Here is a 16,565-nt window from a genome sequence, read left to right on the forward strand (position 1 = left end):
TGTCTAGTGACACGATTAATGACGTTAGGGAAGTGCATTCTTCTATTGACACGGCTTCGTTGCGGCCGGGGTAGAGAACGAATCACGTATGTGACATGGCGTCCGGGTAGAAAGAAAGTTGACTGTTAAATAAACGTTAATGTTGTTTTTATGACATTGACCGAACAAAAAGGGAACCTCCGAGGCCGCGAATTTTCCCTAGACACCGGCATTGATGGTAATGCATGCGAGGAAACCACAAAGGATCAGCGATGGGTAGGGCTCTTCGTCCAAATACTTTGATCCTGACACAACCAACCTCACCGATCACGACGTCCGTCTGTCCGACCAGCTATCATCACCACCGCCATTCCCGGGGTTTATTTTCCGTGATGGATTTTCATAAATGTCCATCGAGGAAAGCCCAATTATTTGTTTCTCTTTAACTGACAATTTTTCTCTATGATTACAGGTACTTCGACAAACACCAGGCCCATCCCTATCAGGTAAATATCAAAGGTGTTTTCTGGGTGCCACGGGATCGGGAGGGGGGCTTCATCTCACAACACGAATCATTTGTCACACGTATTTTATTCATCATTTTCATATTTCCATTAACGTAATTCATATTTTCAGCTAATTTTCACATTTTTTTCATCTTCAATTCTCATTTTCATAATTACCCCACCACTAACCAATTCGATGTACAATTTTTTTTTTTTTTCATTACATACCTACTTCTTGTCATTTTTACCATTTAAAACATCAATTCAGGCAAAATTTGTTGTGAAACTTTCTTTTTTTTGTAATATCCATTATGTTAATGATTTGTCTTGTTAAATTCTTTTTTTCATTTGTAATTTTATTTTGTCAGGATTAACATTATTTTTCTATTCTTTTTGATGTATTTTTATTCAATTCGTTTTTATGTTTGTATTTAATGGAGCATAATATTTGATGTTTAGTTTTATCAAGAAAAAACTCTAAGTGTAAATTCTAATTGTAACTATAATTATTTGGTTAGCTTTTGAAATTTTTCAGAAAAGGAGAGTAAAAAAAATGTTTTTAATTCTTTTCTAAGATTGAAATATTTTTTTCTGTTTCCTTAGTGACAAATTTTCATTTACTTTGTTTTTATTTTTTTTTTTATCTTAACAAAGTTTTAAACAACAAATTTTGTCTTTGTGCTCATTTTTTTGTATTCCTTATACATTTTTCGATTAGTTTACTTCTTATTTTGTATTTGTCATTAAATTTTCCATTTCTTAGATCTTTTCTTGTAAACATAACCTCACTTTTTGTAAAAATCAATAACCCAGATACTTCTGTTGACCTTTTATTGTTGCAGGTAAACTCTTGAAAAAATTGTTAAGAAACAAATATTCACATTGCTTATGACATTTATGTTTATTTGGTATTTAAAAAACAATGAATTTTTAGTATGAAATTGACATATTTGTTTCGTGAGGACGCAATTGCGGAAAAAGTTAACATTTGCTTTTTTCGTGATTTAAATATTGTTTCTTAATTTATATTTTAATGTTCATTGTTTTTATATGCAGCAATATTGAAATATTTTGTTTTAATTTCGTAAACACTTTACAGATATACTTTACTGATATACTTTAATATATCTTGAGATGTAAAGATTAATGTTTAAAATGTTTTGAATTGTTTTTGCAGAACACAAAATACAGTAGTTCAAAGGGTGGCTACTCCTCGTCGACCACGTCGGATAGTCGTTACGAGGGGCGAATGCGAGATTCCCCAAATGGTAACTCGTACAGTCCAGCCGGAGGTTTGGGAATGGGTATGGGAGCAGATCGTGACAGCCCCCGTAATTATGCCAGTAAACCTCTTTACAAGAAGGAGAGAGAAAACAGAGACTATAAGTTATCCTCCTCTAGGGACAAGTATTCCGGTGAGATTCTCCTTTAATTATACAATAATTAGCTTTATTTATTAATTAAATGTTCAAGTTTTACGAAATACGTGATTTCTTTTGCAGATTGTGCACGATCTCCGAAAGATAAGAGGAGCCGCGAAAGCAGGGATTCAGAACACAGGACCAATCATGATAGGAGCAGTGGAGAGGTAAGATTTGTCAATTTTTTCCCCTTCTCGAAGAGAAAAGTCATCTATTAAGGCACCAGGATAAGTGAAACGGTGGTCCTGGTCCTTAAAGTTTGATATAATTAACTAATTTCTGTTTACATACCCGATGTTCTCTATTTGGAATCATCGAGTTGTTTTCATTCTTCAATTTGTTTCTAATCAAAGATTTGGAATTGTAATTTGTGGATTTAAAATTAAATTTGTAATTTTCGATTTTGTATTCAGGCTTCACAGTCTGTCCCCTATTTCCCTAAAAGTCCCCTTTTTATAATTTTGGCCCCTAAACGTACCTTATTTTTCCCTAAATTTCCCCAATTTTTTCTTTTTTTTTAATGATGAATTCACACCAAATTTAGCAAACTGTCGTTAAAACTTTCAATTGGAAACTTTTGTTTTGAAAATTATTTTCATAAATATTTTTTATTAATTCCCCATAAAATCAATTATTTCAAGGATTTTTAATTAAATTCCTTTCCAAAATTCAATTATTTTGATAAATATCAAAATTCTTCTCAAGAATTCAATTATTGTCAAAAATTTTAATTAAATTCTTGGCAAAATTTCAATTATTTAAACAAAATTTAATAAAATACTTTGCACGAATTCAATTATTTTTATAAATTTTAATGAATATCTCGTCAAGAATTCAATTATCTTTATAAATAGCAAAAACTTTCGCCAAAAATTCAATTATTTTCAGAAATTTAAATAAAATTCTTTGCAAAATTTCATTTATTTTCAAAAGTTTTTCGCAATTCAATGTTTTTAAATATTTACTATTTTCATAAAATCTATCAACAAATTTAATATTATAGAAGAAACTTGTTGATAAAATTCTACGAAAAGATTCAATTATTTTCATAAATAATAAAATTTCATTTACGAATTCAATTATTTTTATCGCAGAATTTCAAATATTTTTAATACAATTTTAAATAAATTCCTTGGAAAATACAATTGTTATTAAAAATTTTATTAAAACTTGTGGAAAGAATTCAATTTTAAGAAACATTCAATTATTTAATAAAACAATAAAATTCGTTGCAATAATTCAAATATTTTCACAAATAACATTTGATTCGTTGCAGAAAATAAATTATTTAAAAAAATTTTTAAGTAATTTTGCAAAAGAATTCAATTAACTTGATAAACAACAAAATCGCATAAATTAAGATTTTTATTAAAATTCTTTAAAATAATTTAATTGCTTTAAAGAATTTATTTCAATTATCTTGAAAATAATGGAGTTTATTTAATAATTTTTACTGAAAATTTTGAAAGTAATTGAATATTAGGAAGATTTTCTTTTAAGTTTTTAAAATAATCGTGTTTATTATTAATTGTAATTAATAATTTTCCTATTAAATTTTATTGAAATTATTCATAGAAAATTAAATTCTTTTAAACAATTTAATTAGAGTTTTTGTACATAATAACATTTTTTTTGAAAAATTTCATTAATAAAAATAATTGAAATTTACAAAGAATTTTTTTAAAAACTTTTGAGAACAATTGAATTGTTTAGAAAAATTTTATTACAATTCTTAAAAATAATTGAACCTGCTAGAGAAATTTTAATAAAATTGTATTGAAAATTATTGAATTTCTCAGAAGAATTTTATTATTTCCAAAAATTGAATTCTTGAGGAGAATTTTAAAAATTAATAATAATTGAATTGTTTCGAAGAATTTTATCTGAATTGTTGAAAATAAATAAATCTTTTAAAGGAATTTTATTAAAAATTTTGAAAATAATGATTTTTTTAAAAAGAATTTCATCAAAATTGTCAAAAATTCTTGGTAAAATTTCAATTATTTTCAAAAAATTTCCTGAATTCAATGATTTTTAATATCTTCTATTTTATTTCCAAAAGAATACAATTTTAAAAAAAATTAATAAAATTCTACGTAAACATTTAATTATTTTCATAAATAATAAACATTTCACAGGAATTAAATTATTTACAAATGTTTTATAAATTCCTTCGCAATAATTCTTCCACTATTTTCATAAATAAAAAATAATAAAATTTTCTACAGAGATTCAATTATTTTCATAAATAATAAAATTTTTACAGAGATTCTATTATTTTTATATAAATAATAACATTTTTTACAGAAATTCAATCATGTGCAAAAATTTTTTTAAATTCTCGTCAAAATTTCAATTATTTTTATAAATAATAAATTTTTTCTCTGAAATTCAATTATTTTTATACATAATAAAATTTTATAGGTACAGAGATTCAATTATTTTCATAAATAATAAAATTCTATTTAGAAATTCAATTATCTTCATTAATAATAGAACTTATCGCGGAATTTCAATTATTTTTAATGCAATTTTAATCGAATTTCTCGAAAAATATCATTATTCTTAAAAATTTTATTAAAAATTCGTCAAAAGAATTCAATTATTTAAAAATTTGTTGATAAAATTCTTGATGAGAATTTAATATTAAAAAATATTCAATTATTCAATAATTTATTTATTTTTGTATTTAAAATTCAAATAATTAAATTCTCGTATTATTTTCTAATAAAAATTGATTTAAAAATGAATTTCATTTAAAATTTTAGAGAATTATTTAATATTAAAAGCATTGTGACATGAATTTTTAAAAATAATGGAATTTTGAAGAGATTTTTAAATTAAAATCTTTGAATATTTGAATTTTTCATACTTTTAACTAACAATTTTGTAGAATTAATTTTTTTCAAAAAGTTTAATTGAATTTTTTTCAAAATTATTTCAAGTTTTTTACTTTTTAATACACAATTGAATAATTTTCAAATAATCGATGAAATTTTGTAAAATTGAATTGTATACAAGTGAATTTGAAAATTATCAAAGAACTTTTATGAAAATTATTAAAAATTATTGATTTAAAGAAGAATTTCAGTTAAAAATTCTAGAAAATAGTAATTGGATTGAAATTATGAAAATAATTTTGAATAAGTTCCAGTAACAATATCTTCATGTTTTACAATAATATTCTTATAAGTTGTTGAATTTCAAAAAGGTTTAAATTTTGATTTTTTGAAAATCTTTATTTCTATGAAAAACTAATAATAATTAAATATTTATTTAAAAAAGAAATTATTGATGTTTTTGAATAATTTGACAATTAAAGAAATTTGTAAATAAATGTAATAGAACATTTTTTTGAGTATCTAACCATTTTTAGAGTGATTCAGAGTATACTTTAGCTTAAAGGAAAAAGTAAAAATTTTGTCTGGAAATCAGGGAAAAACAGGATTAAATTTTTGTGGCAACCCCAGGCTTCGCACTCATCTACAAAAACCTACCATTTACTACTTTTTTTACGTTATGCTACTATTTGAATACTTTTTTTAGATTTCAGACGCTAAAAGCTACTATTTCTGTTGTTTTGAGAATTTCCACTACTTTAATTAAAATAGCTAATACTAGAAATCAAAAAACTATTCTCAAAAATTATAATCAAATTCTTCAAAACGATTCAATTATTTTCAAAAAAATATTCGAAATTCAATTATTTTCAATATCTAGAATTTTTATAAAATTTCGCAAAAAAATTCAATTATTTAAAAGGAAAACTGATAAAATTCATCTAAATTTCAATTATTTTCATACATAATAAAATTTCTAAATTTTTAAAATTTAAATAAACTTTTAAAAAAGTTTTAAAAAATCAATTGTTTAACAAAAATTTTATACAATTCTTTACAATAATTCAATTACTTTCACTAATAATAATATTTTTCATTAAAATTCAATTTTTTAACAAAATTTTTGATTAAATTCTAAGCAAGAATTCAATTATTTTCAAAAATAAGAAAATTTTACACAAATATTTACAAATTCTTTTTAAACATTTTAATAAACTTTCAGAAATAATAAACTTCTTCTCAGGAATTTAATTATTTTTGAAAATTTTTAATAAAATTCTTCCTAAGAATTCAATTATTAAAGATAAATAACAAAATTATTCTCGAAAATTCAATTATTTTGACGCATTTTAATAAAATTCTTTGCAAAATTAAAATTATTTTCATAAATAACAATATTCATCAATGCAAGAATTCAATTAGTTTTAAAAGTAATAAATTTCTTCTTGGAAATTCAGTTATTTTTAAAAATTTTAATAAAATCGTTCGCAAGAATTCAATTATTTTCATAAATAATAAAATGTTTTTTAGGAATTTAATTATTTTTAAAAAAATTTAATAATCACACAGACATTAAATTATTGTTAAAAATATTAATAGAATTCTTTTGTGAAATTGAATTATTTTTAAAAAAAATTTCGCAATTCAATGATTTTCAATATCTACTATTTTCATAAAATTTCTAAACAGAATTCAATTATTGAAAATATTTTTTGTAAAAATCTTCTTAAGAATTCAATTATTTTCATGAATAATAAAATTCGTTGTAGGAATTCAATTTATTAGCATTAGGATAAGAAAGAAGTAAATATTTTTGATGAAAATTAGGAAAAAGTCAGAAAAATAAAATATAGGATGGGAATTTTTGTCAGTTTTGTAAAGTGTATAAAACCAGTTTTTATTTTGGTTGTCGAGTTTAATTTTTCGATAGCTACTTTTTTTAGTTTGAAAGCTACTTTTTTAAAATTAATTATCGAGTGCGAAGTCTGCAACCCTGTATTATTTCTATGGAATTTTGTAGTATTCGATTTTTTTTACCGTGCTTCTTTAATAAGAATACTGCATTGTTTTTCTTTGATAGATTTTGCATCCTATAAAAATATCTTCAAACTCATCTAGAGAATCGTCTTCACAACGGAAGCCAACGCATAATTCGTGTCAGGTTTGTATTTTTTGTTTTAAAATAATTATGTGCTACCAAAAAAAAAGGTAGAGGCAAAAAATGTTTATGTTCATAGTGTTTGGAGTAAAAATACAGAAAGATAATCAGTTACTAATACAAGTTATTGTATTAGCTTTATTTATTTATTGTTTGCTTTTTAAGTCCCTTTCTTCTTTTAATATAGAGAATCATTATTAATAATTTGAATTTAAAGGACAAACGGGGCGATGAACGGGGAACTATGGAACGCACGGCCAGGTTTGGCGACTGGTCGGAGCATATGAGTTCATCAGGGAAGAAGTATTATTATAATTGCAAAACTGAAGTTTCACAATGGGAAAAGCCGAGAGAATGGATTGTTCGAACCGATAGTCGTCAGCGTCAATCCAATGACTACTCCAGTAGGTCAAGTAAGTGAAAATGAAAAATAAGAACTATTCTCAAAAATTGTAAAGTTTCTGATTTCTAGTGGAATTAATGATTTCTTCTTTGATTGCAGGTCACGATAAACATTCCAACTCGCGATCAAACAGCAGTGCCAGTAGTGCGCGAGATGGTAAATCATCACGGCAAACTGACAAACGCGAATATTGGGTCTCATGTAGTAGTAACAGTGGGAATAGCAGTCGAGAGGATGTCTCGTCTCGTGAACGAGAACGCGAAAGAGAGAAAGAACGTGAGAGAGAGCGTGAGAAAGAGCGAGATTCCTGCAGAGAAGATTTGGGAGTTGAACGTCAAACACAAGACATGGACATCTCTCCCGGTGATTCTACACCCACCTCAGAACCACTGACATCCAATGTTCACGATCAAATTCCCCAAGGGCCGGTATTGCTAGCTACAGGTGCGTTTTTATTTTCTCTACATTATTTTTTATTTTAATAATTCCAATAGATTTATAAATTCAATTTTTTCAATTTACAGCGTTACCTCGATTAACGTCACACCCTTCAACGATACCTCAAGCCCCTGGAAAATTAGCATCACCAACGCAACAACATGGTAATAGCAATGCTCCAGGTCCACCGGTGTCACTCGCAAATTTACCTAGACTTCTGTCACAAATTACTGGCAGCAAAGAACAACCTGACATCACCCCTCAAAAAGCTCTGCAAACCCTTCAAACTGCAATTATGTTGTCCAGACAGGTAATTATTATTATTTTCTTTTACAAATATTTCACGCTCCACATTCAAAGTATATAATATACTGGCGATATCCCACTTTTTATTATTTTGCAAATTACAAAGTTTTATATTTTCAAATAAAATTATCAATTTTTGAATAATTTCCACGGCTCGAACTAAGTCCGTAAATTCCGTAAAGGTCCGTAAATTTGCATCAAGTCTGTAAAAGTCCGTTTTTTTAAAAAAAAAGGTCCGTAATTTGAAAGAAAAAGGACAAAAAGTTCGTGAATTGTAAGATATAATTTGGAGAATTTTAGAGAAATTACAAATGATTATAGAAATTCAATCATTTTCAAAATTCATAAAATTCTTCGCAGAAATTCAATTATGTTCAAAATTTTTTTAAAAATTCTAGTAAAAATTTCAATTATTTTCAAAAATAATAAAATTCTTCTTCGAAATTCAATTATTTTTACAAATTTTAATAAAATTCTTGGACAAAATTTCAATTATTTTCAAAAATTTTCCTCAATTCAATGATTTTTAATATTTGCTATTTTAATGAAATTTTCCAAAAGAATTCAATTATTTAAAATTTTTTTTTATAAAATTCAACTCAAACATTTAGTTATTTCCATAAAATAATATTATTTTACAGGAATTCAATTATTTACAAATTTTTTACAAATTTCTTCTAAATTATTCAATTATTTTCATAAATAATAATGTTTTCACAAGGATTCAATTATTTTCATAAATAAAATTCTTTTTAAGAATTCAATTATTTTTATAAATAATAAAACTCAATGCTGAATTTTAATACAATTTTAATGGAATTCCTAGAAAAATGTAATAAAACTTTTATTAAAATTCGTCGCGAAGAATTCAATTATTTAAAAATTTGTTGATAAAATTCTTTATGAGAATTCAATTATTCCATAAATTATTTTTTTTATTTAAATAATTGAATTAATAATTAAATAAATAAATTCTGTAGAAGAATGGATTTTTTTTTAAAAAGTTTGTTTCAATTTTACTTGAAATTATTTTATTAAATGTTTTATTTTCTAACATATTTAATTGAAGAATTTCCGAATAATAGAAAGTAAAATTGAATTGTAAACAAATGAATTTAAAAATTCTCACAGAACTTTTTCAAAAATTATTAAAAATAATGAATTTATAGAAGAATTTTGGTTAGGGACCATTCAAGTATTACGTAAGCATTTAAGGGGGAGATGGGGGGTCTAGCTATTGCTTATTTCCATTAGAAAAAATGGCGCTAATGCATATAAAAAATCTTACATGGGGGAGGGGGGGTCTAAAAACCTGAAAAATATGCTTACGTAATACTTGAATGGCCCCTTAAAAACACTTAAAAAAAATTTAAGTTTGGAGAAATTACAAAATATTGCAGAAATTCAATTATTTTCAAAAGTAATAAAATTCTTCGCAGAAATTCAATTATTTACAAAATTTTTTTTAAATTCTTGTCAAAATTCCAATTATCTTTAGAAATATTAAAATTCTTCTCCAAAAATTCAATTATTTTCCAAAATTTTAATAAAAGTTTTCGCAAATTTTCAATTCTTTTTAAAAACTTACCTCAATTCAATGATTTTTAATATTTATTATTTTAAAAAAATTGTCGAAAAGAATTCAATTATATAAAAAAAATTTTAATAAAATTCTATATATGCAAACCTTTAATTATTTTCATAAAATAATAAAAATTTCACAGGAATTCAATTATCTACAAATTTTTTATAAATTTCTTCGCAATCATTCAATTATTTTCATAAATAATAAAATTTTTACACGGATTCAATTATTTTCGTAAATAATAAAATTCTTTTTTGGAATTCAATTATTTTCAGAAATAATAAAACACATTGCAGAATTTCAATTATTTTTAATACAATTTTAATCGTATTCGTCGAAAAATGAAATTATTCTTAAAAATTATATTAAAATTCGTCGAAAGAATTCAATTATTTAAAAATTTGTTGATAAAATTCTGTATGGGAATTGAATTTTAAGGAACATTCAATTATTCAATAAATTATTTCAATTAGTAGGTAAAAATAATAAATTTTTCACACGAATACATTCGGACAAATGGTTATTTAATATAAAATTCACTCCAACGTTTCAAAATCAAAACGATTTCCTCTTCAGGGAGTCAATAAATAAAATGTTTTACATTACATGTCGAAGAAATTAAAATTTTTTTGCCAAAAATTGGAATGTGTCATTTGGAGTTAATAACAACCCGGAAACTTAATCCATGGTCAAAAACAATTTATAAATAATAAAAACAACACAAAAAATAATAAATAAATAAACAATAACAAAACAATAAAAAACAAAACTTTTTTCAACAATTCACAGTGACGACAAGTGTAAATTGTGAAGTCAAGATTAGAACTGAAATGACCAAATGACACATTCCAATTTTTGGCAAAAAAATTTTAATTTCTTCGACATGTAATGTAAAACATTTTATTTATTGACTCCCTGAAGAGGAAATCGTTTTGATTTTGAAACGTTGGAGTGAATTTTATATTAAATAACCATTTGTCCGAATGTATTCGTGTAAAAAATTTATTATTTTTACCTACTAATTGAAAAAACAACTCGGACGTAAAAGCTTCTTTGAATAAATTATTTATTTTTCTACTTAAATAATTGAATTCTAGTAGAATTTTCTAATAAAAATTGATTTAAAAATGAATTTCAATTAAAATTTTATATCATAATTGAATGTTAAAACGTAAATTTTCAGAAATAATAGAATTTTGAAATTAATTATTTCGAAAAATTGTAAGTGAATTTTTTTTATATTATTTGAAGTTTTTATTTTCTAATATATATTTAATTGAAGAATTTACGAATAATTAATTGAAATTTTGTAAAATTGAATTAAAAACAAATGAATTTGAAAATTCTTAGAGAACTTTTTTAAAAATTATTAAAAATAATGCATTTATAGAAGAATTTTAGTTAAAAACACAAAAAAATTCGATATTGTAAAAGTTACAAATTATTGCAAAAATTCAATTATTTTCAAGAGTAATAATATTCGTCGCAAAAATTAAATATTCTTCAAAAGTAATAAAATTCTTCTCAATTGTTTTCACAAATAATAATAAAATAATTATTATAAAACAGGAAGAAATTGATCACTCCGAGTCTTCGACTCGGAGTGATCGATATCTTCATGTTTTATAGTTATACAAAAATTTAATTTCTAGTTTTAAGTGAAATGTTTTCTTATTTGACTCGGATCCGTTATATTTTTGTCAGTAATTGGTCCGTAAAGGAATTCCCAGGAATTCAATAATTTTCCAAACATTTTAATAACATTCTTCGAAACGATTTAATTATTTTTGTAAATTGTAAAATTTTTCGCAAGAATTAAATTATTTTTATAAATAATAAAATTCTTTGCAAGAATTCAATTATTTTCATAAATAATAAAAATCTTCACAGGAATTCAATTATTTTTATTATTACATAATAAAAATGTTTAAAAGAATTTAATTTTATATCAATAATTTTTCATAAAATTTACTGTAATTTAATAATAAACTTATTAATTACAATCATTAATAAACACAAAAAGTTGAATAAAATTCTTGACAAGAATTAAATTATTTTCAAAATTTTTTTAAATATTCTTTGAAAAAATTCGATTATTTTCAAAAATAATAAAATTATTTTTCCGAAAATTTAATTATTTTCAATACAATTTTAATAAAATTTCTAGAATTCAATTATTTTCAAAAATTTTGATAAAATCCTTCTAAAGAAAATAAATAATTTAAAAAATTTTTTGATAAATACCATTTAACGTTGAAAAGTCACAGAAAATTAGAAATCTAATTATTAATCAATGATATAAGAAGAATTTTAATATTTTTCAGCAATCGGGAAGTGGAGAACGAGCCAATATGTCGAATGACGTTATGGCTCCTTTAAAAGTTGACACTAGTGGTAATGTCACTAGTGAAGGTCCACCAACTCCTACACATTCGGAGACTCAGGACTGTGTTGACGTTCGAAAAAGTAAGAGAATTATTAATTTAAAGTAATTAAACTAAAAAATAAAGAGAATAAAATGGAAAATTTAAAGTTTAAATTGTTTTTAAATCATTTTTTGCTAATTATTTACAGTAGCGAGTCCAGGAGCTACGAATTCTAGTGTCCAAGGTCTCAGTTCGTTACAAGGATTAAGTACATTAGGTTCACTAGGAAGTTTAGGTAATGGAGGTGGTTTACAAGCATTATCTAGAGTTCAACCGCCTCTGACGCCTTCCCTCACGCCTTCACTCGCAAATCATTATCGAGAAGATTTAACTCAACATGTACGTGCTTTTCCCGCGGACATTCTAGAAAAACAGGTAAAATTACATTTCAATTCTTATTTGTTCTATTTCTAATATTTTCATGAAAATAAGTAATAATACTTTGAATACATTTTGAAATTTATTTATTTATTGTAATGTTTGTTTCTTTCGATTTTTGGTAAATTTAGGCGCAAAAGCTTAGTGAAGAAGCACATACAATGGGCAGTTTACAATGCACACGTGTATCCGCAGAATTAAAAACTGCGCGATCTATAGTCAGGTTGACAGAAATTCAAGCGACGTTGCAGGAACAAAGGTGAGTTTTAATCAAAAATCATTTTTATTAACCATTTTTTTCTTTCGAGATTCAAAATAAACGCAGAAAAAAATTTGAGTCAATTACACTGGTGAAAAGAAAATTCGGTGCCATTAAATATTAAACAACTGGAGCATTTCTTATAACTGATAAATTAGTCCAATTTCAATTTAGGCCTCAGAGTTCATTTTTCAGTAAATTAAATATTTTGATAAGTAGAAATAAAAAAAAAATATTAATAAAATATTATATTTCTTACTTAAAAAATTAGAAAATTTACTTTCTATAATTAATTTAATAGTTTAGAAATTGTATACAACATTTAAATATGAATTATGTTTGATTTTTTTAACGATAATGATAATTTTTGGTTTTTGCAAAAAATTTCTAAAAGAGAAATTGGTTTTTATCTAGCACTTAGAAAAATATATTTAAGCTTGCCACAAATTTGCGAAATCAGGAAATTTAGAGAAAACTCAGAGAAAGTAAAATTGATCAGGGAATATTAAAAATATTTAATTTTTCTTGAATTGTTTTTGTTCACTCAATAAACCAGGGTCACCACAAACAATTTAATTTTTCGAAGAATTTTCATAAAATTATTTATTTTTTAATTATTTATCGAAGAATTTTACTTAAAACTTCAAAAAAAAAATTGAATTTCATAATCATTTATTTATCAAATTTAAATCGCATAATTTTACTTAAATGAAAAAAATAATTGAATTTTATAATTATTTATTGAAGAATTGTATTTAAAAATTAAAAAATCAGAAACATTTTCTTGTGAGTCTAATTATTTTTAGAGTGAAAGTCAGAAAGAAGCCAAAATTCTGACTTGAAATCAGAGGAAAACAAAATCAAATGTGGCCAGCCTGAATTTCCCATTTTTTTTTAATTTGAAGGCTACTTTTATTAAATTATATAAAAATTATTAATTTTCCAAAACATGTAATTTTTATAAACAATGATAAAACTAAAAAAATCAATATTTATTAATATAAAAAATGTATCAAAATTCCAGGCCTCAGATATTATAACATTTTCGACTTTTTTCGACTATTTTCAAAAAATGCGACTTTTTTCGACTTATTTTCAAAAATTACGACTTTTTCGACTTTTCTTCTGAATATTGCAATAATTTTTAGTTTAAAATGCAACTTATTTTCGAAATTTACAATTGAAAAGAGTTTCAACAAATATTGAAATTTTGTAAAATTTAATTAAAAATAATTGATTTTTTTTAAAGTGTTTTTTAAAAATTTGTTGAAAATCAACATTTGAAGAATTTTAATTGCAAATTTTGAAAATAATTGAAATTAAATTCCTCGGAAGAATTTAATTTTTAAAACAATTTTTAATATATTTCGAATAAATTCAATTATTTTCTAAAATCTTAATAAATCCTTCGAAACAATTCAATTATTTTTATAAATTCGCAAGAATTCAATTATTTTTATAAATATTAAAATTCTTTGCAGGAATTCAATTATTTTCAAAACATATTTAATTGAATTTCTCGTAAGAATTAAAATATTTTCAAATATTTCCATAAAATTCAATTATTTCCTAAAATTTTTAATAATTTCTTCGAAACAATTCAACTATTTTTATAAATTACTAAATAAATTTTCAAAATTTACAATAAAAAAAGAGTTTCAATAATTGAAATTTTGTAAAATTTAATTGAAAATAATTGATTTTTTTCAAAGTGTTTGATAAAAATTTTTGAAAATAAACTTTAAAAGAATTTTAATTGCTAATTTTGAAAATGATTGATTTCTCAAAAGTTTTAATGAAAAATCTTAAAGTCTAAATTTAAAAATAGTAATTAATGAAAATTAGCTACAAAAAAATTATATAAAAATATTTTGGATAAAAATAATTCTTAGAATTTTTGCATTCTAATTTTTTAAATTTCAATTATTTTCAATATTTTTAAATACAAATTTCCAAAAATTCAAATACATACAAAAAATAATGACATTCAAATTTTTACAATTATTTTTAACATTTTAACAACATATGACTTCTTTAGATTTATTAAAATCTTGGAGAAATCGCGTTTATATTAATAATTAAAATTCTTTAAAAATTCAATTATTTTTTTAATAGAATTTACCAAATTTCAATTGTTTGGAAATTTTTCAATTCTATATAATTGAAAAACTATTATCTTTCATAAATTATTTTTAAAATATTTTTGAAAAATTAATTTTAAGAATTTCTTTATTATAATTTTTTGAAAATTAATTAATAACTTAAAAAACATGGGACAGTTAAAATCATTATAAAGAACTGATTAAAGTTGTAATTTTTAGAAGTTATTAAATTTCAGAAGGTTTTAAATAGAAATTTTCAAAATTTTATTCCCGTATAAAAACAAACAAGAAGTATTTAAATATTTATTTAACGAAATTATTCAAGTTTTAAATAATTAAATTTAGAAATCAGTGAAAGATCAGAAGAATAAAAAATAAAATTTTTGTGATGACACTGAATTAAATAAACGACTTTTTTCTATTTTAAATCGACTAAAGCAATTTTTTTTGCACCTTAAAGTCGATCCGAGGCCTGAAATTCAAATTTTAATATATGTATTCACATTTTTTGTTCATTAACTTAAAAATTGTAATTATTTACAGGATATTGTTTCTCCGTCAACAAATTCGGACTCTAGAGGAGCTGAAATCCCAAAATTCCTTCATGTCTGATGATTCTTAGTGTAAGGGACTTTATAAAATAATTATTACAACCTATAATTAATTCATGAAAAAAAAATAATAAAAACATACTTATTAATATTCTCATTAAGATTTTACCTAAATTATAATATCATTGATAGAAGTGATATAAATAGTGAAAAAAAACAAAAAAAAATAAAATAAAAAATGACTGGGCTCCCCGAAGAGGCTTGGGCTGTCAGCGACGTGACAGCCAAGAAATTAATGCGTACCTCTTCGGGATTGTGCGGCCTATCCAAGATACATTCAGTCACGACACAAAAAAAAATAGAATTGTACCAAATTGTATATCTGATCTTGTCCACTGTATTACCTATGTTATATACGTGTCAATGTTTCATATCCCATTGATTAAGTGGCATTTTAAACTATAGTTCAATGATAATTGGTTTTTTTCTTTTTTTGTTGTAAATTTTTCGGAATAAAGAAACATCGTGCCACAAGTTTTAATACAGAGTTTCTTCATCATAAAAAAAAGAAAAATATTATAATTTCTGCTGTTGTGCGTGCTTTTCATCAATTTTTTTGTTTTTTCACTCGCATTCAATGTTCTCTTTTGACCTCTCGCGTATAATACATTTATAATATTATAATAATACATTATTATGACTTTGGAAAATACAAAAAAAAAAGAAAATAGATTAATTAGTAGTTAATAATAATTAATTGATTAAAAGTTTAATTAATTAATTCATCCTAAATAACAGGAAATACTGTTTTACGAGAGAGGGACCAAATCGCGAGCTACGTTCCTTGGATTTGAAGCGCATTTTTCTTATTAAAATAAAAACTAGAAATAGAGTAAAAAAAAGAAACGCCTTTTTTATACGAAATGCTTTTACACGATGATTTTATGCCTTTTGCAAATATTGACGTGCGTCCTTATTTTTTAATGAACTTTTCCTTTTTGAAGTAATCTTTTCTTTTTCAAACCAAGAACGCAAAAGAACACTGTTATTAGGCCTTGTGGCAAAAAAAAAAACGTATGAAAAATAACATTAAAACATTTAATAAAAATTGGTCACTGTATTCAGTATTTATTGAACTTTTATTTCCGAATATAATGGTTAAAATGAAATAAAAATGCCTATTGAGTCTTTATTTCCTCGACTTCTTTTTTTT

The 16,565-nt window shown here is 23.5% G+C and overlaps 1 protein-coding gene across 1 annotated transcript; it reads left to right on the forward strand.

The window, feature by feature from the left end:
* The first annotated feature begins 78 nt into the window (after positions 1-78).
* LOC122498036 (WW domain-containing adapter protein with coiled-coil homolog) lies at positions 79-16,544 on the forward strand. Its single transcript, XM_043605531.1, has 12 exons — positions 79-255; positions 452-485; positions 1,663-1,900; positions 1,988-2,073; positions 6,827-6,907; positions 7,122-7,317; positions 7,407-7,751; positions 7,832-8,055; positions 11,961-12,102; positions 12,211-12,437; positions 12,572-12,699; positions 15,345-16,544. The coding sequence occupies exons 1-12, from the start codon at positions 215-217 to the stop codon at positions 15,421-15,423; spliced, it is 1,821 nt and encodes a 606-aa protein (XP_043461466.1). The 5' UTR covers positions 79-214; the 3' UTR covers positions 15,424-16,544.
* Positions 16,545-16,565: the final 21 nt, after the last annotated feature.

Source organism: Leptopilina heterotoma, unplaced genomic scaffold (assembly GCF_015476425.1).
Source record: "Leptopilina heterotoma isolate Lh14 unplaced genomic scaffold, ASM1547642v1 Lhet_14, whole genome shotgun sequence".
Classification (NCBI taxonomy): Eukaryota; Metazoa; Arthropoda; class Insecta; order Hymenoptera; family Figitidae; genus Leptopilina; species Leptopilina heterotoma.